The sequence below is a fragment of the Opisthorchis viverrini genome (genome assembly GCF_000715545.1).
Source record: "Opisthorchis viverrini unplaced genomic scaffold opera_v5_24, whole genome shotgun sequence".
Lineage (NCBI taxonomy): Eukaryota > Metazoa > Platyhelminthes > Trematoda > Opisthorchiida > Opisthorchiidae > Opisthorchis > Opisthorchis viverrini.
In genome coordinates, this window is record NW_008751680.1 from 2,117,331 (window position 1) to 2,141,821 (window position 24,491).

At 44.0% G+C, this 24,491-nt stretch overlaps 2 protein-coding genes across 2 annotated transcripts in view; one reads left to right on the plus strand and one right to left on the minus strand.

Annotated features, from left to right (window-relative positions):
- The window catches only part of T265_02105 (hypothetical protein), a gene marked incomplete at both ends in the record, with an annotated part of 49,554 nt that overhangs the window by 16,750 nt on the left and 8,313 nt on the right, over positions 1-24,491 (plus strand). Inside the window, 9 exons of the mRNA XM_009166264.1 lie at positions 2,130-2,458; positions 2,624-2,851; positions 4,835-5,052; positions 7,519-7,684; positions 9,739-10,017; positions 13,079-13,311; positions 14,176-14,383; positions 17,778-17,931; positions 21,198-21,436. Of these exons, the coding sequence (XP_009164528.1) occupies positions 2,130-2,458; positions 2,624-2,851; positions 4,835-5,052; positions 7,519-7,684; positions 9,739-10,017; positions 13,079-13,311; positions 14,176-14,383; positions 17,778-17,931; positions 21,198-21,436 (2,054 nt within the window). The remainder of the gene's footprint in view (positions 1-2,129; positions 2,459-2,623; positions 2,852-4,834; positions 5,053-7,518; positions 7,685-9,738; positions 10,018-13,078; positions 13,312-14,175; positions 14,384-17,777; positions 17,932-21,197; positions 21,437-24,491) is intronic.
- On the minus strand, positions 1,738-6,923 carry T265_12926 (hypothetical protein; the record flags this gene model as incomplete). Its single annotated transcript, XM_009166294.1, has 2 exons — positions 1,738-1,955; positions 6,707-6,923. Coding segments are annotated over 2 exons (435 nt in total), but the record flags the coding sequence as incomplete, so codon positions are not given.

Sequence of the window (24,491 nt, forward strand, 5' to 3'; positions counted from 1 at the left end):
GGCACCGGGGGGGGGGGGGGGCACCACAGTTTGGCGCGTACTGAACCGAATCACGCTTTCCACTGACAGGACAGAGTCATTTAGGAAGCATACAACAACTGTTTTTGGTACTGACGATTGATTAGGCCTTACCCCAAGTTACTTTGTAAACTCCGCGGGGTTTACTATTTCAGCCTACTCAGCTGACCGAATAAGCAGTCCAGGTTTGTTACCGCCTTCTAACTGCCAAGGCGAAGGTTGAATTTACTACTGTAGCTTACACATTGAGAGGATTGTTAAATGTAAGGAAACCGTTTCACCGTGCTTATGTGCTGACTGCTAGTTTCGTTTGTCCGAACGGAAACTTTCATGCCTTACCCACTGTCCATAATTCCTGAGTTCCCATTACAGGGACCCACATATCACCAGTCGAGTGCATGTGCAGGCTGAGCTTATTAGTGCACAGGTAGTGATAGCCATAATACAAACCAGAAGGTGAATGTGCATTAATAGAAGTTTCTGTATGGTTGCGACGCGTATGAAAATAAATACAGTGCGAGGATGGGAGCAAGTCAAAAAGGGAACTTATCGGATGCGAGAGTCCCTTGGTGGAAGTCCGGACGGCGGGAACGTGTTTTTCTCCGCAGTTCGACTGCTACACGTACTCCATGGTTGTCCGTGGATTTGTGGAGAGGTTGACTTCCTGCTCCCTGCGCGCGCGAGTCTGTGTGTGTTGACTGGGTTTGGTTTCTCTTTATGTAGGTCCCAGTGCGTATACGTGGGCGCGTCGGCACATGAGTGGTTGCTACGCTGACTAGGCGGTGCAGACAATCGATGTCCGGTGAGTCAGCTTAATGCGACGTGTTTGTGCGTATGAGAAAAAAAGAGGCCTGTGAGCCAGTGAGCGGCTGAGTTGAACAGTCAAGCATGTGGGTGACCGGGTCGCTACAAGCTCAGATCTCTCCTTTATTTAATGAAAAGTCACCTCCTCGCCTACTGCCTGCGATAATCAAGCTTAAGGGAAGGACAAGGGATCAACGACCTCTGCTTGGCTTGATACATGAAGCTTTTCAGACAGCATAAAAGTTTGCTGGACCGTCATTTCCTGTTTAACTGAAGTGTACTTCTTACTCAACTCTGGTGCTGGCTCGTTGTTTGGCACGTCTCTACTGATGATAAGGAAAACCTGACCTACTTTGTTCTCTAAACGAAATCGTAAAGCCTGCGGAATAGACAAAACAAGATCAGCGTGTCTATACTAAACTTCTCAGGTAAAACGCAGGTTGCTGATCAGGTGCAATAACCCACATGTGGAGTTAATGTAGCAACCCTCGCACTTCGTATGAACGGATATCAAGTCCTATCACCGCTGATAAGACATCATAAGAACAACATCTATATTCGATTTTGGGGAGAATCGTACCAGGAGTGGGTAGGGTTGTTTAGTCCAGAGGTATATCTACGTATTTCATCTGCACTGCTGCAGCCACACCCTTATTTGGTGTCAGAGTGTCTACAAGTGCATTTCGTTGATCCATCTTTGGAAATAACTTTGATCCTAGCATGGCAATTTACCGAAAGAAAGCAACACAAATTTCCACCTCGCGAGACACTGATGAGTTGGCCTTAGTTGGTTTCTCTGTTGGAGGAAGTCTATTCAGTTATTGCGGCAAGCAAATTTGGTTGGATTAATGTAACTGTAAAAGCACATATTATTTCCTTAAAGGAAACTACACAAAAGGTTGCTGAAAATTCCTAGTATGTGTACTTGTCGAAACTGGTCCCATTTGGGCTCAAGTAGAACGTAAGGTTGACGGAAACTCGGGGACTGTGCCTACCTGGTGAGTCCCAAGAAAGGCGGAACTGGTTGTAGGCTGTTGAAGAGTTTTCAGCCAACTTGTGAATAGTTTCCTTTATGAAAATATATTGCAATATCTTGAATATCGTACCAACTGACACATGAGGCAACCTTTGTGCTGAAGATTCAGTTAAAGACTATCATCAACTAAGTGTATTTGTCGAATACATATTACTTTCCTAAATTGGTCACATGGTTGGCATAATTCAATACACCGTCTGTCGACCCTTAGAATATGAGGCTACGTAATTAGGTGGTAGCTGATCATTCCATACTTGGATATTCTTCATAGGACAAGCAAACGCCATCTGGGACCCCGACGAACATGGTTACCTGTACACCTATTTCCTGGACAACAAACTGCTAAAAGAGGCCAAACAGCGAGCCGTTGAGGCACTTGGAGAACGCAAACTGAGCCCAACTGAGTTGCAGATGGTTTTTATTGGTTATCGGCAGCTTGAACCCTTGGAGCTGAATCAATACGGTCCAAGTAACCCCCCTCCGATCCCCTATTCGTTTCGTGGACAAATAAATATTACAGCCAAGTCCCGTGCATTCGTTTCCACCTGCGTCAGCACCGATTCAGAAAATCCAACTTCGTGGAATTCACGTGGATGTGATGTGGGTTTGCTTACACCTAACTCTACTAAAGAGTATTATTGACCATTCCGTACATCATTTCATTTTCTACTGTTTGCTAGTTCATGAACAGACTAGAGCGAACCATGGTGACAAGATAGCGTTCAAATCGATTGTAAATTCTCCTTTTCTGTCCAATTTACCCAGGTTGGTCAGCTGACCACAGCGAAGCAAACCCAATGCCTCTGTTACCATCTATCAACCTTTGCCTCTGGATGGCTTGAACTACCCAACACATTGGACTTTGATTATCTGTTCGCAAACATGGATTTCACCAAGAACCCTACGCTATATGCGACGGAGATTGCGCTCGGCGTCCTATTTCTGCTGCTCTTCATTTGGGCCCGACGGAAAGACATAAAGGATATCGAAAAGGTAACTTCATCTCCGAAATGAACTTTCGTCGTCTGCCAGCAACCAGAGTGATAGCTTCCACAGACATGACATCGTTTGGTCGATTCGCTTACTGTAACACCTAAGTATCTTAACTACTTGAAGCAATAAGTAGCGACACATAAAAGCATAAAAACGTGCACTTTTTGGTGGGCTGTCCTGTCATCCAACAGAGGTTATTAGGAGGCTACCGATTCCCAATGTATGGACCTTTCATTTCACTTCTTTTTACTCGCAGATTCCGGTCCAAACTCATTGGACACACGGGAAACGTTATACAGCAACACTGGGAAATTTTCAGCATAAACGGAAGGCTGGAAATTCGAAACAAAATTGGTGGTTAGAAAAACAGCTCATTTCTTAAAAAACGCATTCATCTGCATACCCATTGGGTTTCCATGGGAGACTCACCTGAATCCCAGCCGAATGTCCCGTTTATGGTGTTCCTCCCTCCCGAATAAGGACACCAAAATCAAGTGTTCACCAACTCGAATTTCGATGCTGTGATAATGCATAGTCGATGAGGTCAAGATCAATTCGAGTGGTTGTTTCCTACGCTTTGATGAGACTGTTGTGCAAGATATTGTTTGCGGCTTGATTGACCCTGGGATAAATCTCTGAGATACACAGTACTATTTGAAGAATACCAAGATGATTCAAATAAGATGATGAAATCTGAAGTTCCGGTTATCACGCGTCTCCTTCAAACAATGCTAACCTAGTTACATTGGATCAAAAATAGGGTATAAACACCCCATCTGATTCAGAATAAAACACAACAAAAACTGATAAGTCTATGTTGGGATCGGGAATCACTGTGAAACTGTTACATCTTCATCCAGAATCTGTAACAATATGAAGATATTGGATATCCAAGCATAAGGGTTGGGAAATGCCCCGAAGTTCGTGAACCCCCCCCCCCCCCCAGAGATTCATGAAATACGCTTCGATGAAAGTTGTGAATAGTACCTCCAAGCTTTCCGGTGTAGACCAAACTCACTTGAAAGATAAAAGCTTAGCTGAGTGACGAAACGGCTGTTCAGTACTTTTTGGTTTTCATTTACTTTGGGATGAACTACTGTCGTGATGGTCAGCAGAATACGTGCCAAAAACCTAACCTTGTCCCTTTGATATCGGCGCATGATTCGATCGTACTTATCTGCCCTTGTGTTATTAATAAAACATTAAGGTAAATTATTTCGATATGTTTATAGTTGTTCGATACTTCTTCCTATCTTTAATTCGGACTGTCACATAATGAAGATTGGTCATACACCAGTGGTTCTTTCCTCCTCACATAGTCCAGGTCACGAGAAATACAATATTGCAGACCACTGCATAGCATCTGCCCAACAACACCCGGTTACCACATAAGCTGTGCTTATTTACCTGCCAGTTTGTGGGAAACGAACTGATATATTGTCTTTGAGACTAAAGAAATGCGCGTGAATTAAACAATTCTTGTTGAGGTTAGAGGTCACATTTTCACAAGTATGCAACCGACACTCGAAGTGACCTTCTATAGGGCCTCAGCGAATTTCACAAGGCAAGAACTCAGAAAAAGAATTACCCAAAAATTCAGGGTCTACAAATGCCGCAATGAACGACCGTCAAAACAGCTGGTTGAAAACCGTCGGTCCTTAAGGTTAGATCTTATGATGGATGTCTGAACTCGGTTTCTGTAAAATAAAGCCTCCTTTATTTGGTGTGAACGCTTATCAGCCGCTCTAAAAGAAGCGGAAGCGATTAGGTGGACCGTAGCTACCGTGATCAAAAAGACTAGAGAAAGTTTTCTACCCGGGTGATAATGAAAATTTGAAGAGGCCGGATAAAAAGGGTATTAGAGCAAGCAGGTCTCTATTTTATCAATCCTATGAGTAACAAAGTATATATATATATATATATATAACTTTGAATATAAACGCAAAACAGACCTATGCTATAATAAGTTGCCTTTCACCACAGCTTGGAGTTACGCCACTGGCCGAAAACAATCCGGATGACGAGTATCTTTACGAGGTGATTGTTAGCACTGGGATGCGTCGAGGTGCTGGAACCGATTCCAGAGTGTGCTTCATGCTGTCTGGGGAACATGGAGAAACGGACGCGCGAGTTCTACATGACCCACATCGTAAAGTGCTGCAACGTGGAAACTGTGATCGCTTCTTGCTTGCTTGTCCTCGGTATGTTTGGGGTGAACGTTTTTGAATATTGTCTCTAGTGATTGTCAGATAAAACTGGACCATTTACGTGCAAAACTCCTTTGATGCCTGATAACCAAGACAGTCTGCGATGCATTCACCAGTGTAATAGACTAGTCACCGCTGGGTTCGAACCGGTACCCCAGTTGGAAACCTCAAGGTTAAACACTCCGAACCATATCGAACCCTATCGTTTGGTCACATAGTCCACGCAATACGTCGATTAACAAAGCAAAAAAAAAACATTAGCGAGTGTGATGAGACTGGACATTTGCGTACTTGAATCTTAAGGAAAATTTATCTCAGATCTCAACACCACCATTTGAAACGTTAGAAGTTGAACAACTAAGCTTTGTTCTGCCCACACACTGGATCCTGCTGCATCTATTCGATAAGTCACAGTCGAGTCAAAATACTCAATGGTTTGGCTTTGCATGACTAGTCCATTTTACAAGTTTGACGGGCATGAAACTGAAAATTTTCCTATTCATGTTGGGCGAGATTGAGAGCTCATGTGATGAAGCACCGACTAATCTTCGTTTCATGCCACCACAAATGGAAGGCATAGGCGTTACCATTCAAAGAATAAGATCGCGCCTAGGGGTTTTGTAAAGGCAAAATAGTGCTACACTCAGCTAGTAAATTATGCAACCGCTTTAGTAATCGACTGACGATAACTTTAAAGCACCAATCCAGAAATTACATAAAGACGCTTGGACGAAAGTGATGTGAAAACAGCAGAAACCGGAAAATAAGTGCGGAGAAATATGGGACCATTCTAAGCTACCTTATCCTTGAAAGATGTACTCCTGTTTGTTCCTCCCAAAGCTTCTATAAATCGCTATGGTACTTTATTAGTGAGTGTCCAACTTACGATTTGTCTGGTCGTTCTTCACAACCACTTCTATGCAACGACCAGTGTTGAAGTCATTGACTTTTTCTCGCCCTTTGTTCTGTGAGTAGCAGTATGCCCCTTATGTTCCCAATATGACTGAGATCAGACCTGTGCGTGCGTCAACCTCATTACTGCACATAACGGAGAAGAAACTACCTGCTGAAGGGGTCAATGTAGCATTGTGTAGTTGACATTTCCTATCCACCAGCCTGCTCACGATACTAAGTGACTCAATTATTTACTCGGATTTCCGGTTGTGAGCATTTGAAGGGTCGAGACCAATCAGCATTGATAAAACGGTCATTCCCGTTTCCGGCTAGGTCCCAAAACGACATTCACTTGAGTTCCCCATACGGGACTTTGGGTCATAAGCAGGTGTGACGATCCCGAATAGCAAAGAGGAGAACTGGGTTCGAAAGCCTATGGCAGAGTTTACGCACAACCAAGCGAAACCATACACGAAATTCAGCTGCTCACGCTCGTTGCGTCAACAGGTTCACAACTGTCACTGACCAGTACAGTGGAGGGTCACACTCCGCATACCACTTAGCGGCGGTGTGCGTTGCAGTCGTCTGTCCCGAGACCAGTCCTGTGATTCGGATTGGCGTTATGATTACACAGGTGTCACGAAATGACTAGTCAGAACCGACCAGGCAGACAGAACATGAACAGAAGACTACTCACAAGGTTGCTGAAAACTCTTCAGCAACCTTGTGAGTAGTTTCCTTTATGAAAATATACTTCGATATATTGAATATCGTGCCAACTGAATCATGAGGCGGCCTGTGTGCAGCACATTCAGCTGGAGAACATCATAAACGAGAGATTCAATTGAGTCTCCCGTGAAAACCAAATTGATTTGCAGATTAGTGTATTTCTCGATGAACAGAAGACCTTTGTGGCAAGGTGACTGATGGATAGGGCGGCCGCAAAGGAGCAAGACATGTGAAACACTCGGGCTGAATAAGTAAACAAACAAACAAACAAACAAATAAATAAATAAATAAATAAATAAAAGGTTAGTAAACTGGAGTCATCAAGCTGTCGAGTTAGATTCAATTCACTTTTTGCTTATCTTTTCACCGCTACTCGCGTCAGGGTTCGCGACGGGTGCCAACCAAAATAGAGTTGGACACTTTTTACTGATATAAGAAAACAAGTCATAGAAAGGATCTTGAGGCGGAAACTCGTCACTGAATTCTTTCCCGATGTGAAATATCTGTGTGGCCCTCCGTTTCCACTCTCCTCATTTTTCACAATAGTTCCTTCATAGTATGACGATAGCTTGGATTTTATTCATATCTGTCAACACTGACGTGAAATCGCTTCGCTTCTTCCGTGAGAAGTTAAGATATGATAAAAAAAATTACAGGCAATTCCATAATTCTCTCTTGCAGTGTATAAATCTTTCCATTCGTATTAACAAGTTTTGGGTGATTCTAGCGAGATTTGGAGTTGAGCATGTTCCACCTGAGAGTCAAGCATCTACATTAGACTTCATTAGACTTTGAATCAGCTGATCCTTGGAATTTTTTTCACCTCCAACCATACAGACCACTGGGAAGTTTGATATATTGCCGTATATGGCATGACAATTCTGGAAAAGGTGATCGGGCATCCTGGTACTGCAACTACATCGGAGTGGTTGATTTGCAAACCCGTGCGAAGTTTCACTTCATTGTTGAACGTTGGCTTGCTGTCGAAGAGGAGGATGGACAAGTACGATTAATGGGATTTAACTATGCACATTTAAAGATTCTTTGATAAGAACTCACGCTTTCACTGAACTTTGATGCATGGCTTACGAACTGTTCTTCTTAGGGAAGAACCACAAGAGAGCGATATTTCTTCCAAACGATTGGCTCATCTGTGAAGATATGAACCGTAAGGTTTAATTCGGAATTCACAACCACAAGTGTGGAAGTACACAGCTCAAGTTCAACAAACTCAAGAAAAGCAATCCAAAACTTTATACTTTTCTATTTATGGTTATCGTGCCTACAACCGTGAAATTTTATTCCATTCTATTTGGCTTTGTAATTCAAGAAGACCAGCATAGTCATGGTGCGGTATACATGGAGTAACCAAATGATCGTCACTACAACGTTAACGTGAAACCTATCTCATGGCATATCACTGTGTAAGTCAGCGATAAGTCCACATTCAGCCGGGCGAGTGCCATGAAGTTAGTTACGAAATCGATGCCATTTATAAACGAACATTTTGCACTTGTTACACGCACCATTGAAGGTTTCGTTTTTTGCGGAAAGCCCACTCGGTAATATTACCTTGCGGGCCCGTCGTTTTTATTCCGAAGAAGGTATCTTATGCTGAAAAAATTCTCACTGTATTCGAATCTGAGTCCATGTCACCTAATGCACTGTCAGAGTGAACGGTGCTATGCAGTTTAGCGAAAGCTCATTTATTGTCCAAAGTCCATGGAACACAATCCTATATTCGGCGAGGCAAATGCATTAACACGTTGGCAAAAATTCAGCTGGGTTGCAGACAAGAATTTTCACGTTAAATGGGTGGGAATGATCCCGTGACGCATAGGGAGGGCTCAGTTTGACAACTATATGTTGCTTGAGTCGGTACACTGGCGAAGCCATCACGCGAAGCTAGGCTTTGTTTCGATTCGGTGTACCGATTGCTACCGATCCATGGAAGCATGCGGTTTGTTGAGGGCTTACCTGCACACTCCGTCGCACAGCTTATGTCAAAACCACATGGAGAGTGCCATTCGTATCAACACTTCCGGTTATCCAACCTGTCCATCTCGTCTAAAATGCGTTGACTGAAGCGGACAAGTTCGTGTCGCATTAGGACAGGCTGGGGAGGAGGCAGGGCAGCCCTCTTACTAAAACATCACGTGGTGGCAGACATCCGCATGCCCCTGATGTGTTAAGTTTAGTAGTGGGCTCATTGCCTTAGTTTGTTCCGCAGAAAACAGAACAGGGTCATACCTTTTGACCACTGTGGTGCAAATTTGAGTCCGACACGACGCAGACGTCCATCAGACATCATCGAGTTCAGTTTTCCTCGAGTTTTCTGTATGATACTGAGACCTCATTGATCCGTCTGACGGCTTGAGTTTCAATTGCAACACTCCTGTCTTTTTCTCAGGACGTGAGGCCTCATGTTGTGTTTTCGGGGCAACATGAATGCACCCGAGACCAGCCCTTTACGGTCTTAGGCGACGAATTAATATATTAAACACTTTATCTAATGAAGAAAAATATCATGTACCGGAAAAACACGTGCTTGCTCGGTTATCGTCTCAGAGGTTAGCTATGCCTTTAAGGTTCTGAAATTTTGATGCGAATTGGAAAATTGTGAATGGAAGTTCAGTTCAAAAACTTGTTTAAAATGACTAGACATGAATTACCAGTGGGAGAAAAAGTTGACAGCTCTGTTCGTCATGATGTCTGTCACAGAGACAGCCATAGTTAAGGACTGTTTTGTACTGAAAGCGTATTTTTGTGTACTATTATATTGGGAGCTGATCCTGTATTTTTGGTATAGAACGGCTGTAGATGAAGTCGATTAGTGACGTTTTCCTTAATACGGTGACCGACAACAACGTTATGGTAAAGGTGTGCTTTTCCCATATTCTTGAGAGTCCAGAGACTGTTACTTGCATCAGGCGTCTTTTCTGAAGCACATTATGTCTCAGTAGATACCGATGTCACATACTTCTTTATGAAAAGGCACCTTGGTGAACCGTATGAGGCCATGTATCATCTATCTGCTTTTCTTTCCTTGTTCGTCAGATTGATCGTCTAATTGCTGTTAGCACCAGAGAAGAATTGATGGCGTTCACTCACATGTTCACAACCAGCATAACGCATGATCTAGCAGAGGACCACCTGTGGGTTTCTGTGGTCGCGCGACCGGCCAGTAGTCGGTTCACTCGTGTGGAACGCGTCGCCACTTGCATGCTGTTACTGTTCCTCTCCATGTTGACATCTTGCATGTTCTATCGAGGCGAAGGAGCTGCAAAACAACCAGATCTTCTCACTATCGGGCCATTTGCACTCAGTGCACAAGAGGTGAGGCATTGAGATCACTTTTGTTTGTGCTCCAATGTAGTCCACTTTATTATGACTGGCTGTACAGTTTTGGTCGCAGCCAATGTATTAAATGATAGACTGGAAAGTAACCCAATCTGAGAGACAATTGTCGGCGTCTGGATTCGATTAGGTAGTTTCTCACTCGCCTGTAAAACATGTGAGGACCAACCGATTTAATATTGACACTTGTACAATTCAAGCGTACACATCGTCTTCTGCGGACTATAGATGCACTTACTGACTTGAGGAATGAAGACTGTGTGTACTGTGGCTATAACAGCCCCTTATGCTTCCTACCTAGATAGACGTTACGTTCCCAAAGTTTAGAGTTTGGAATCGACGAACGAAATATGAAAATATGAATAATTGTTGGAGGGAAACTATATTACCTAAGATAGTAGAAATGGACGCAGCCGGCCTGATTCAAGCTTGTAACCACTCGCCTGTCAGCTAGGTTCCATTGAGTGAGCCACCGCGAAAGCTCTTTCGTTCATAGTGTTACGACCAGCAGTCAGCCAATATCCAAAGACTTGGCGTACATGCAAAATCCACAAGAAAAACATTCTCATTGAAACGTTTTTGAACTCGGGGAGTCCTAGGGTCCCATACTTTAAAGATTCCGCTAGATCTTCGTATGGTAAGACACGCTACAGCACTCGAGCTTACCCTGTTAGGTGGCGAAAACGTCGCATCGGTAAAAACCCTAACCAAACGGGTTGAACAAGACCGTTGTGTGGTGGTCGTTGGCTTGTTCGCTGAGCTGGCAATTTGAATTGCAAATGTTCATCACCAATCGAGGTGACATCATCAGTGCGTTATTGTGGAGCGTAGGAGTGCGTAGCGGTGGGTTGGTGGTTGTGCCTGAGCTACCAACATTTTCCTCTATAGAAGACCGTTGTGTGTTGCTGTGTTGCTGGCGGGCTTGGCTGCATGGTGTGCTGCTAAATGTCCAACCTAATAGCCACCGGAGACGGGACTAGAGCTTATCTGGGCAGTAGGCACGTGAGAATGAGTGAGGAATTTCGAAACGCTGTTCATGTGAGGGAAACAACACGAAGACCAGCAGTAGGCAAGGTCATCTGCTCGTGTGGGACAGCCGCCAGGTGTCAACAGAGACGCAGACACTTCACACGAGGAACGTCCTCAGCTGACTGCTGCACTGTAAGGATCCTCACAGCCACCTTAAATAAACTGGGGTGAGCAACTATGAGCGATTGTAGGCGATGTGCCAATGTCAGTCAGGTGTATGTCATACATCAGGTCAATCCTTTGCTAGAGAGTGTTCGGTGCACATGCTGGTCGCCAGGAAAGTCACGTATGAATGTAGGAACTACAGTCCTGATTTCGACTTTCTTAGTATCCCTGACTCCCATTTGGAGGGCCTCCAGGCCAAATGTTTGGCATGACAGCCTGTGCGCGTCTACCAGTCAGTACTGGAGACACTCCTACACCTACTTCACCTTTTCCTTAAATTCCATAAACTTCTATTGCGAAAAACTGATAATTAGTCAAGAACCCAATACAAGGTTTGTATAGGCTGCGTCTACACTTTGGCATAGAGAGGAATGCATAATTCATAAGTCCATGAACAACAGCAAAACGCTAGTTCTTTCTCGGATCTCTCACCAGAAGTTGCTTATTGCTGCAAGGCTCCAAAATTAACAAAATATCGCTTGGTTTGTTATTTGCAAGTTCCTAAGATGCGCCACTTCACTACCGGGAAAGGCTGTAGGAATAAGAGAATTTTTATTAATACCATGAGTCTTTCGTCACTGGTATGAAACTTATCAGAATATAACTGTTGAAGCATACTGTGGAGTAAAGATCGTACATATTTTAATGTGTAACCTATACAGATACGGTGAGTAAAATGGGCTGACCTACCAACGTTTTGGTGTAAGTTGACACGGAAATTATGAGTGACTCAGTGACTTTCCCGTTCAGAAGCTCAGTTACTGTAAGTGTGAGAAAGTGCGCTGTTTACACAGTCTCAGTCATTGATGATTCATTTGCACTTGCATGTCGTGTTTCGTGTACCAAAATATCCGGAGGATTGATGTACTGACAATCAGAAACTATTGAATAAACCAATTATTATGGTGGATCAAAGGTGGAGGATGGAACCAGCTGTTTTTCTATGGAACAATTTCACCTCTGTCTGCCAAAACTTTCTATGGATGTGGAACTTCGGTTATAGTGTTCTTGTTTGATTGGCTACCGTTGATTGCTTGTGGTATTGAGGTACAGGCCTCCATGGACGAATGTTCTTCATTGAAGTCTTGCCTACCAGAATGTGTCACACAGTGAATGTGTGGCTTCTGTATCGCCGTTATCATGTTCAAACTGTTATCGTAAGTTGCCAAAACAATTCATCGCGATTGCTCCATCAGACCAGAGTTTATGTTGCGTTCCTTTCGCCTGTTATCCCAAGAATCAGATGCCACTCTCAGAGCATTAGGCAACGTGCAACCCATAACTTTGGGATCATCCGAGCTGTCAAACCTCGAAACTGAACAACCAATCAAGATTACCAACGAAGACATAGAGCAATAGAGATTTCATCCTGCCATTGAAGCCAATCTATGATGCAAAGCCGAGACATGGGGATTAGAAACTGAATGACCCAGAACGTTTCGACAGAGCAGATGTTGGTTGTAGAGTTTCATTGCACAAAGATGCCAGTGGGGTCAAACGTTTTCGTATAAACATTCTAAAACAAACAAGAAAGTGGTTCGGCAGCCCACAGCTAGGGCTTATTTTTCTGGTTACAAATGGTCAAACCCACTTTTGGCCTCATCAAGGATGTTAACAAGTCTTCTAATACTATTCCGGAATTCTGGATAGGTTACGGCGACGAAGCTGTAAGAATGTAGCATCGGTAGGCTGACTGATCCATTGATATCGCGATTGACTGAGTGGATACCACGTCGTTGTTGACACCATTGATTACTTATCTATGTGGGGCAGCTCATTCGAATTTCTATGACCTTTCCCATTCTCAAGTGAGGATATTAACCAAACGAACCCATTCCTTGCACAGGTATTTGTCGCCTTCATAAACAATCTCATCACGCTTATCCCGTCGTTCATTGTGACCTACATATTCCGGAATTCGCGCTTATACACAAGTCATGCGAAGAAACTTCGTGAGGCCGTGGAGGAACACCTGGACGAAACGATCGACGTAAGTCACGTTCCAGCAGTCTACTACGAGGCAAAAACGTCGGAAACTGCAGCTGAGGAAGAAGGAAAAGCGCAAAATCTAGCAGAAAAGTGAGTTTGAAATTAGGAAACCGAACAGCGGCAAGGGAATTGATACCGAGTTCAAATAGCTCCAAACGGTCTTAAGCACTGCTGATACCAACTCTGGGCTTGCGGTTTCTGTTTTGGGATGATTTCTGGCTTTCTGGTCAAGTAGCTGGTAGTTGTAAAGTACACCTAACCAGGTCCAAACAGAGCACTGCATTTCTATCCCTATCCATCTAATTCGGTTTCCTATGAGCGCAAAAAATTGGCTCCAGACATCCATCTTGGCAATTGGCCTCTTGCTATATCATCAATGAGAAAATGGAAAATAATTTATAATACTATACTTGAGTAAGTAACCCTCAGGGAATATAAAGTTTCTGTCGCGTCCCTGAGCCAACAGCCTGACCGACTGCGTTCCGCGTTCCATGTGGTCGACTTTCAAAAACGCCGTTCATTTTATCGGACACATTTTATCAATTAACCACAAACATCAGTAGTTACCTCATCCTTCGGCCGAATCGAGAAAGGAAAGCACCACGCATGAGCATCAAGTCAGAAAGAGTTCAAAAACGTATTGCGAGGTCTACCATTTGGCGTGCCAGTAAGTCCATCAAAACGAGCCATCAGTCTAAGAAATTTCCATTGCATTATGTTTTCTTGGAGAGTACATTGTGGCGGGGTCGTATACACAGACTCGCCGGTCATCTTACTCATGCGACCATTGCACGAATTGTAGTTTGAACTCAAAAGGTATGGAGTGGTGTATGCAATCTTTGCTTGGTTGAGATCACATTTCTAGTCACCAGTCGTCGAAGTCCTACGTCTTGTACCAATAAGTGAATAAGTGTTCTACTTACCGCGTGCGTTCTAATTTTTTTATTGATACAGAAGCACGATGCAGAAAAGACAACGAGAGAGATCCTGTCCGTGGCAAATGCGCATATTTGCATGGATCTTTCTCATTGTTTCTTTGGGTGTGGCAGTCGCATTTACCACCTTTTATGGTGTGAGTTTTGGCGAAGCCGTCTGTCAGAAGTGGTTGTCCTCACTGTTTCTGTCCTTCTTCGCCAGCGTGATTCTGACGCAACCAATCAAGGTCAGTTACAACTCATTGGTTCCCTGTATCTTAGATGTCAGAAAGTCACTTATAGACTAAGCGTTGCGGTGAGTGTTTGGGTGGACTGCCACTCCACTATACGTCATACTCATGACACGTCAACAGAAATGATCGAGCAATCAAAGCCCACAACTAGCGCACAGCATAGATATACTGTAGTGGCATTCCAGAAGTTCCTTTTTCTGATCGAGTGTACTGTAATTTACTCTTGCTTTGTACGTTTTTGAAAAAAACAGCTTCAGAACATTAGCGAATTACACTCACTTGCAAACGAATTTAGTTTTGCGAAAGACTCACTTGGAACGCAGCTGAAGCTGTCGTTTGGGTGTTTCCAGGGAATTACACTCACTTGCAAACGAATTTAGTTTTGCGAAAGACTCACTTGGAACGCAGCTGAAGCTGTCGTTTGTGATGTTTCCAGGCTTCAGAACATTCTCGGTGTTCAATTTCTGGGCAATACACGTGAAAGAAAAGACGATTTTAATTTTGGTTGACTTCAGTGGGCTGTAAATGGCCCTGCATCGTCATGGCAAGGGAGGCATGGTCTTTGGGGTGCCCTGTCCTAGACTGCTAACGCGGAACCTCAGCATTATAGAAAACATTTACTTCTTGCCACGTACAGTGGCCGAGATGTCGTTAGTCAGTTTCAAAAGTACCTCTTAAGAATGAGCGGGCAACGGGTATTGTCTGGCCTTGTTCACAATACGGCTTTCTTTGTCACCATTCTTGCTTCTTATCTTGGTAGTTGATTGGGACGACCGTTTCCCCAGTTGTTCGAATAGAATCAGCTGCATGTTCATAAAATCTCACCTGCTAAATTATGAATAAAACTCCAAACAGCAATATGCTCTTAAGGGTTTACCCAAGCAGGCTTTCTCCTTTCATAGAGGTTTCGTGAACGATTGATGGATTTGTTGCTAGGTTCCGTCTCACTTCTGAAACAAAAACTTCTCAAGCCAAACGAGTACGTTACTAGGCTATTCGAATTTTAAGGCAGTCAGTGAACCGATCCGTGAGGCTTCCAATGACCAACTGACTTGATCAGTGCTGGGTGTCTGATCATTCCCACTAATCAGCATATCGTAACTTCAGACACACCCAGCACTGATCAAGTCGCTTTGTCACATGAAAACTCATGGATTGGTTCCCTGTCTATCTTAAAAACAGATCAACCTGGTAATTGACTTGACCCGACGCGGCTTTTGTGTCAAAATCGAAACGCTGCCAGCAATAAGTCCACCGATTTTTTGCCAAGCATCTCTGAAATGATGACTACCCAATCTATCTCAAACATTTCCCAATCGATTATGCTTCCTCCTCTTTGAATTTCGGAGATCCCTCAAAACATCTGATGAATACAGGCCAAGAATATGCGTCAGGTTATCGTCAGATCCTACTTTTCACTTTAGATATACTACTGATAAATTATCTCACAGGTCAACTTTCGAACGTCAAATTGCGCAACATATTTTAGCTTTCGTTCTAGAGTCGCTTCAATGCAGCGTTGAAGGTATCTATTATTAAATGCCTTTTCTTCGTTAGCTCCCTCACTGCAGTAATGCAGAACGTTTGGGCCGCTGGCACAGTACTTCAAACAGCGATTCCGCTGGCTGCTTGCTACCTCCAATCCAGAATCCTGGCCTTCAACAGAAAGGTAGATCTTTAATATGGAGCCGCTTTCAGCCTCGAAAGTGTTCAAATGTATTTCTCTGCTCAAACCTCATCATGATACTGCGCCTGACAAACGTCCACTCGCTCTTTTCAAGGATGGCGGTGGAATTTTCAGCCAGTGCCTGTTTGGCCTATTTGGGTCTATCTGGGAGGAAGAGACATCCCAGACAACTGGGGTGAATCGACGGTAGTGCCCATTTTGAAAAGGTACTCCTGCCATGACACGGCTTCTGGCGTTCCTGATTCTTCGACGTCTTTACGGTGGCACGCAAACCCTTGACCCTTGAAAATCAAACGCGATTACGACGCGGTAGAGGCTGCGTTGACCACACCTTCACACTCCGTCAGATGTTAGAGCAACGCCATATGTATAGACGACCCAAAATCTTGGTATTTATTGACTTCAAGAATGTGTTTGATTATGTCGACCGATAAGTGATGTTGACTACACTTGCTCAACAGGGTTTGTCCCAGAATTTTGTGAACATAATCCGATCCTTATATTCGCAAACTTCTGGACGGGTGACAGTGTGCGGTGAGCTCTTCAAAGGCTTCCTTACAGAAAGTGGTGTCTTACAAGGATTTCCACTTCCTCCATTCTTGTTCAACTTCATCCTTAATGAAATAACGAGGCGAACGCTTAAAGGGCTTCAAAATCCCGGTGTTCAGATCGCTGCTTGTGAGTGCCTTGTCGATCTGAGTACGCAGATGACACTGCCCTTATCTTTGAAGACCGAATCGTAGCACAAGCCCCGTTGAATAGACTGACCAAAATCATATCATCTTATGGCATGCGCCCTGCAACTTCAAAGTGGAAAGTCATGTTACAGAACGTGCAGTCTGCGAACACATTTCTCACAATTCAAGGAGGATCACTGGAGGTTATGGGAAATTTCTACATACTTCGGTAGTTGTATTAGTTCTGACGGAAATGTGTCTGATGAGGCTCGGATCACGTTTGCAAATTTGCGTGACTTGTGGCGTCAAAAATCATATCACTAGATCTTAAGGGTAACGGGTACCAAGCTACAGTAAGGGCTGTGTTATTGTATGGATGCGAGACATGGCCTCTGCGGACTGATGATGTGAGGCGTCTCACAAGCGTGGCTGGTTTTGGACGGCGTCAGCGTGTTAGTAACAAGGTGACTACAAAACGCGTATCCGGTTGTTCTGAAGGTACTTCATTTGGGGAAAACATCCAGCACCACCGACTTCGATGGCTCGGTCATGTGCCACGCACGCCGAAACACCGTCTACCGAACGATTGTTGTTCTCCGTGCCTCCATCAGAGTGACGCAAACCTCGAGGTGGATAACGCATGACTTAGCACAAGAGCATGAAATAGATTATGAAGAATTTGGGCGTCGCTGGTGTTGTACGCCTTCCAGGATGGAGTCCCCGTGACCCAGCCTGTGCTCGGCTGGAGACATTACAAGAAATGGTGGCTAATCAATGCCAGTAGCGTTCGTGCTGTCAGTTTCTTTCCAGATTGTCTGATTGAGCACTTGGCGGATTAGGCACCTCGGAATGCTTGACACAAGCTGGCATTAGGTCCCTCCTTTACCCACTCTTTTTCTGTTCTTCTCATTCTAGGGCTTTAAATGTAATTGGTTGAACGTTATAGCTGTGCGGCAGTGAAGGATCAGTTTTAACACTGAGGTTGCTGTCTTTGTTGATGATGATTCCTTTTCTTCGACCCTAGGTAGTTGTACTCGCCTTGTTCCTGTCCTTTGCATGCAAGAACAGCGAGAGGGCAGATGACGTTGAGGTTATGCAGGAAGAAGACGCCCTTATCGAAGGCTTGGGGCGAAGGTATCAGCTACAAATGGACGAAGAATACATGCATAGCGATTATTGTAAGTAGCAGCCACTTTCTAATCTTGCGGTTACTCATAAATGACATTTTCTTTGGTGTTGTTCTTGCATCAGCTCATCCATTCTCTGGATATCTAGAAAATTATTCAATGGAAACAAATTTGATGGTAGTGTTTTAGTAGCAGGAGGGTATGTTACTGGGTGTCAACGTGAATCAAAAGATATCTGGATAAAATACCCTCTGAGTCCCGAAATCGATAATCTCGCGATTCCCAAACTTCCCGGGAAAGGAAACTATTCATAAGTCACTTGAACCCTCTATCTGAGAATGTGGTCGCTCGAGCATCCGGTGGTCACCAGATCACGTGATCAGGAAGTATGGATAATGTATCCCGTCCAATCACCCGGTCGTGCTAGGATGCCAACCATAAAATATGGGTTGCAATCGCACTGGTGATTTCTGAGATGTGCCTCGTAGCAGGGACAGAAAGCTGTACAGTGCTTCTGGATTTGCGAGACTACATGCTATTGAAATCCAATTTCATCTCCATCTACGGTGGATAGATACGCTGTTCGAGGGCTGAACCTCAAAGAGAATGAAGACAAATCCTCACCCCAGGGAGATTCGCTCACAGGAGTGATCAGTATTTTTCTATCTTACAACTGCAAGAGAAAGAAATTTTTCCATAAATTTACTTATTGAGGAACTGCTGTCGTCCCGGTCCTCTTTTTATAGTCTGATTTCGAAACTCGTTATATCTTACTACTGATTCCGGTCGTGAGCACCGGAATACCACTCTGGTGTTCGCCCCACTACGCTGATCGAATTTTGCTAAGCTGTGTTCGGTGCGCTCCGCCAGCGCACCTGCTATCCGGAACGTGTGGTACCGCTGATGACCTTGGGGATGTGCCATTCTCTGCACATGTGCTTTTTCGTACCTAGGCCCGTCCTGACAACGGCAAAACACGATCGCTCATCACGGAGACGTGTTCTGACATAGCAGGGCTTCCTTATAAGGAAGGCCCCTGGGTATCACCGAAAATCTTCCCGTGAGATGGCTTTGTTCGGGAGAGGTTTCACAGAAAAGTCTATTCTGTCAGAACCACAGAGAAACGGCGATGCATATTGCCGTGTTTCAGCGTTGAATGTTTAAAACGCGGCATAATTTGGATGGTTAAGTGAATTCTTCAAAAAGTCAAAGAGAAAAGTTATTCAAATAACATCAGAAAGAAGGAGAAAAAGAACATGATAGATCACCATTTTGGTGGAGAGCGTACACGATGTGTGTACACGATACTGACGTAGAACAAACGCCGTAATGCACAGCATAGAAATCTCTCCACACACAGTACGTGTTATTTTGATCATATATGGGTAATTGGGCTCAGAATTAGACATGATTAATCAAAAATAGGGTTGGTTTGTGTGAACTGGGTGCCGAACACTTTGTACATAAAATATGTTTCATTTTTTTTGTGTGAAAACACAGTAAAACCGACGAAGTATGACATCCCCTTTATACGTATGAAGGACAATTTTCCAGGTAAAAAGAGGAGGGAACAGATGGGAGAACAATCGGCGTGGTTGAGCATTCTGGAGCGAAGTGACGTATCTTAAAGTTGTACATAGGTTCCAGGACATGAATTCATTGTCACAATTTCCGAAAAATTCCTGTTCACTTCGGACTTCGAGGCAAAAGTCATAGTTACTGAAGTTGTCAAGACAACTGACGGTTTTTGGGGAGATCGTGTTTGAGTTGATCAGCGTTTTCCTCACCCCATTCCACTCAATCGTTATTTGTGGGTGCTCCGATCATCCCCGACCATTGAGCTGAAGATCAGTGAGTGAGCGTCACAAAAGCCAACGGATTCAATCGACGGAAAGTCCCTGAAACGTACAAAAAATTTACTGTAATCCGTATACGGCTGAACACAAAAGTGGTCGCTAAATTCCTGACTGAGATGTCCTAGTGTTAAACAGTGAGGCCACACTGAATTAGATAATGTTGGCAAAAAATTCTTTCTATGACTGTCTGGAGTGCCAAAGTCATCCGACAGCTGTTATCACATCGTGCAATCAGTCTGAGAACACAAGAACATACCTCGTGTAGCAATAGTAAAACTCAGCGAACGCAGCGGCGGAAAGTATTGCGTGTGCCATCACTACCTCCTTGAAAAACATTTCGTCCGTGACATCCCTTGAGCCAGAATGTCACCTCTTCGTAAGCTTGACAAAATGCCCTGAATAGAGCATTGTAGCCTCTACTTGAAGTCATTTTATTATGTTTACCGAGATGGCCCTAGTAAAAGTGTAGTGATGGTTTAATGATCAAACATCAGAACACTGTTCATTATAGTCAACTATTTGAGTCCAACCCTTGCCTGTGACCTTTGCTCAACCTCATATTTGAGGACCACAAGCGGACGTCAAGCAAAAAGAACCATTCGATTTCCATAGCAGTGCACATATGTCAATGAGGCCGTATCACATGTATGTCTTTACACAGCGTTTAGCTACTAGAGTGCCCCAAGTGAATGACTAAAAAATTGCAACGACAACACTGGAATCTAGCGGAATGGGTGCGCTGGGCGTCGCGGAGCTTGAGACACCTCAGACACCTAATTGGTGACCTTCAGGCCGTCTACTGTTAAATAACGGAGTATCACTGATGAGGTGATGTGCAAGATTCAGCTTGGGTGCCTCTGACTTCGGCTGCCTTCAACTCAGAGCGTCTTCTGGGTGGGGGGTTTGAATTCCATACAAGTTCTAACTGTCGTCTGAGTTCATTATTTTAAACAGAGAACGAACAAAAATGAATTGTTTCCAGGTTTAACACTTTTCTATGGGAAAAAGGCTTAAATGCTTAAAGCGACTTTATTGGCATTTAACCCGGTACAATAGCTCAGTGGTTAGAGCGCAAATTTACTAACCGGAAGGTCCGTGGTTCGAACCCGACATCTGCCTGTCGAATTCCCCTGTCTAGCCTTGGGCAACCTGGCAGCAACCCAACCCTCCTGCTTCCTTCTGGTAGCATGGCAGTTAGGCACCAAAAAGGGTGCTGTGGCTGAACGAATGGCTCCACCAAGTGAAATCGCCATGGTCGAAAGCGGGATTCTGACCGCTCCCAACAAGCCATCCTTCCTGCAGATGGCCTTTCCGTGAGACTTATACTATATTTACCCTACCACTGGTGCAATGTTATAACAGATTGCAACTAAAGTATAGATCTAAACTGTCGCTTCTATGTATTATGAATACACTTCTTTCCGAATACCTACCAATCATTCTCTATTGTCCCAATAACAGTGATGAATACATTCAAACCAAGAAAGCTTGTGATACTACCACCAGACCCTGAAGAACTTGAACGAGCCCGATTGTACCGTTTGAAACAGCGGCGTGCCAATGATATAATCCGCGAAATTTTCTTCTACGTAATTTTCCTGATCCTGTTGCTCGTGATTACCATGAGTTTCCGAGCTCCTTTTGGATTCAGTCTGAAGAAACACCTTGAACAATCCTTCTTTGATGACGCATTCACCGAAGTAAGTTCTGGTGTTCTTCAATTTATTTGGGGCTACATGCAGTCAAGCTCCTCTGTTTAATAACCCCTTGAAAACCATTTGCATCTTCTAAAAAGACGACCTGGCCGATAAGTGAGATATCCAATACTACTGTCCATCCGCACATTCGGAATTTCCCTTAACATAGTCGATAAAGTCAGATAAATACTTTTCGATTTATGATCCAAGTTTGAAGGTGCATCGGCAGCCATTCAGTTTGTCTCAGACACCAGCAGCGGTTGTTGTGACCACACAACTACCGGTGTAACGGTGGATACTACTGGTGGGGCATACGAGTAGCATGTTTTCTCCTAAACCCGCTTCGCGTCTCTTGAAAAGTGAGATCTGTTACGGAGTTTGTGGAGTCGCTTTGTAAAATCCGCTTGCATTTGAATGACGGTCATTGAATATCCAGGAAAGTTCAGGAAGACGCGTTCAAGGAGGAGACGGATATTCAGTTTTTGGAAATAAGATGCATATAAGACTTTTGCTTTTCTGTATAATAGGCTGTAACTGTTCAGTTGGCGCTTTCTAACAAGCAACTCTGCAGCGAAGGCCTTCTTCCATTCACCGGTATATCACGATAAAACCGAAGTTTTGTTGTCAGGGCAACTATATTACAGTTCTACTCCATCTGAGCCGTCAAGCACGTTATTTGAAAATCGGATAAAGATGGGATCTGACTTCACTCTCCTGTTTTATTGCTGTGTTTTACTCGGTTTTATCTTTATACATTCAAACATTCTCGCAACTTCGCGACGTCACGATGTAAGAACGAATCAGAAACGATATTCTCCGTCCCTTCATCGACCAACGAACTGCCTTGATAGGTGGACATTAATCGGCACTGTTGAGAAAAAAGTTCACCACTAAGTTGAAGTCACTGGCGGATATAGGTTTCAATCAAGTGCCACAACCCGGGTCACTGTACACGTTGTCGTCTCACCCCTTAACCGGTGTTTTCTAGTTGAGACCATATAGTTGCATCGCAACAACCCAGCCATACATCAGAAATGCGGACTGTGCTAGTCTTACTTCATGGTCTTTCGAACATCAGAACGGAATGACCTCGGATACGCAGAAATCAACTGGCTTCAGAAGCTGCTTCTGAAGGCACCCACCGAAGTCAACACATGAGTGAGCTAACAAAGTGCACAGTCTTTATATGTAGATGCCCTTGAGGCTAAATGAATTTCCGGGCGTTTCTTGATGCAGTTGACCATATCCGAATATTCGGTCACTCCCAAGTAGCTACCGTGCTTAGCTCTTTTTGCAGTTGCAGCAGACACTGTCTCTGTTCTACTTGTAGTTCGGTGTATGTCATCAAAATTCAAATGCAAAAAAGGGTTATCTGGCTCGAAGTTAATTTTTCAAGATTTCTGGGATCGACCCTGAGTGACCATTTGTGGGGCCAACAGTATGCCACTACAGGCGACTGCATTCTCTGCTTCGGCATCCGACTGTGGTCAGGTGGGCCTTAGTTACTACTATTGGGACATTTGAGGAAGTCTGCTAGTTAGTAGCACTTGGAACAGATATAACAGGCCATCAAACAGGGAGATTATGACTACTATAGCTGACGATCTGTTAGGAAAATAAAACCTGTGTACGATGACTTGGATTTCCTTAATACCGGCTGGTAAGCTGATAACGTCAGGACATGGGCCTCGCAGTGACTGGACTAAATATCAGTCGCTCTGCATCCTATTCAGGTTTTTATTTTATTCCTAACCTATCGGCCTAGTGGATCACAAATTTTCAGTGAAACTTTGTCTATGCTTTTCCAGTTTATTCCAAATGAGTAGTGTGGTTTGGTTGCAACATCAGAATGGGTCTACTTACCTTCAGTTCAATCCACTTCTAGTGTTCGGTGCCCTGCAGCGGGAAGCTTACTTTGACCAGACCACTGGAGGCGCATTTGTATCGGTCATGCCAGTTGACGGAAGATCCAAACACGGTCCCAAAATTGCCGCTGAAGACTACCGTATATAGCATCGTCAGGGATGTAGTAAAAGTGTAGAACTGTGTGCTGTGTTCCTTTTCCAAACCGATGGCTAAGTGAGCGAATGAACAAGTAGTGTACGGGGAAATTGTGCTCAGGCTAGTGCTATGGGTCGCAACATCGAGCAGCTGACCACAGTCAGAGGGATACTTGTTGGTTTTGTTTCCAACCAGCTAATTCCTCGTGGCAGTCGCTGGTAATTGGAGGAACCGGAGGCCGTTTGAGTAGAACGTCAGTAGCGCATGACGTATCATACCCGTATTTAACTAATGAAAATTGTTCATAAACAACGCTGTAATTCAGCTCACGACTAACGCTCATATTCCAGGACGTTCCTCATACCACTGTGAGATGCGAAAAAAACTCATCGACCTACATCACACGTCATGATATTTCAAACGCGATCACGTCGTGAAATTTCTATGAACTTAGGAACCCGGTCGACGGATCTTCCGGGGAACATGGTCAAGAAGGCATGTCTAGGGTTGAAAGAGGCACGTACACGTAACCGATTAAAACCAACTCTGAAGTTTCAAAAAAGTGTCATTCGCAATCACGTGAGATGAATCTGAAACTTTTACATCATGCCACCAAAGTTGTTAGCTAACTAACAACTCTTTGACGAATAACTAGTACCATCGAAAATCCGATGCTATCAACTTACGTTGGTGTCAGATAAACCACACGTATATGGGATAACTTTTGGTTGATAGGTGCCTATAACACGCCGCTCACCTAGATTCGCGTGAAAAGAGGACTAAGTTTTGATTTTCTCTGATTCAGTAACAGGTCCTTGTTCGAAACATAAGGGGTACAAAGTTAACATGAACTTTTGGTATCATTGTTCGCGGGTGCTTTATTTCAACCACCGGGCATTAGTGATAAAAGACGAGAGACCAAACGAGCTTTCCAGCTTAACTAACCGGTATCATCCACTCCTTAAAACTGCATGAGTGAGTTTACTTTTCCGAATTCTCGGAAATATTTCAGAGGAACTGACTTTTACATTGGTTGTGTCCTTGACTGGTGTCTTGA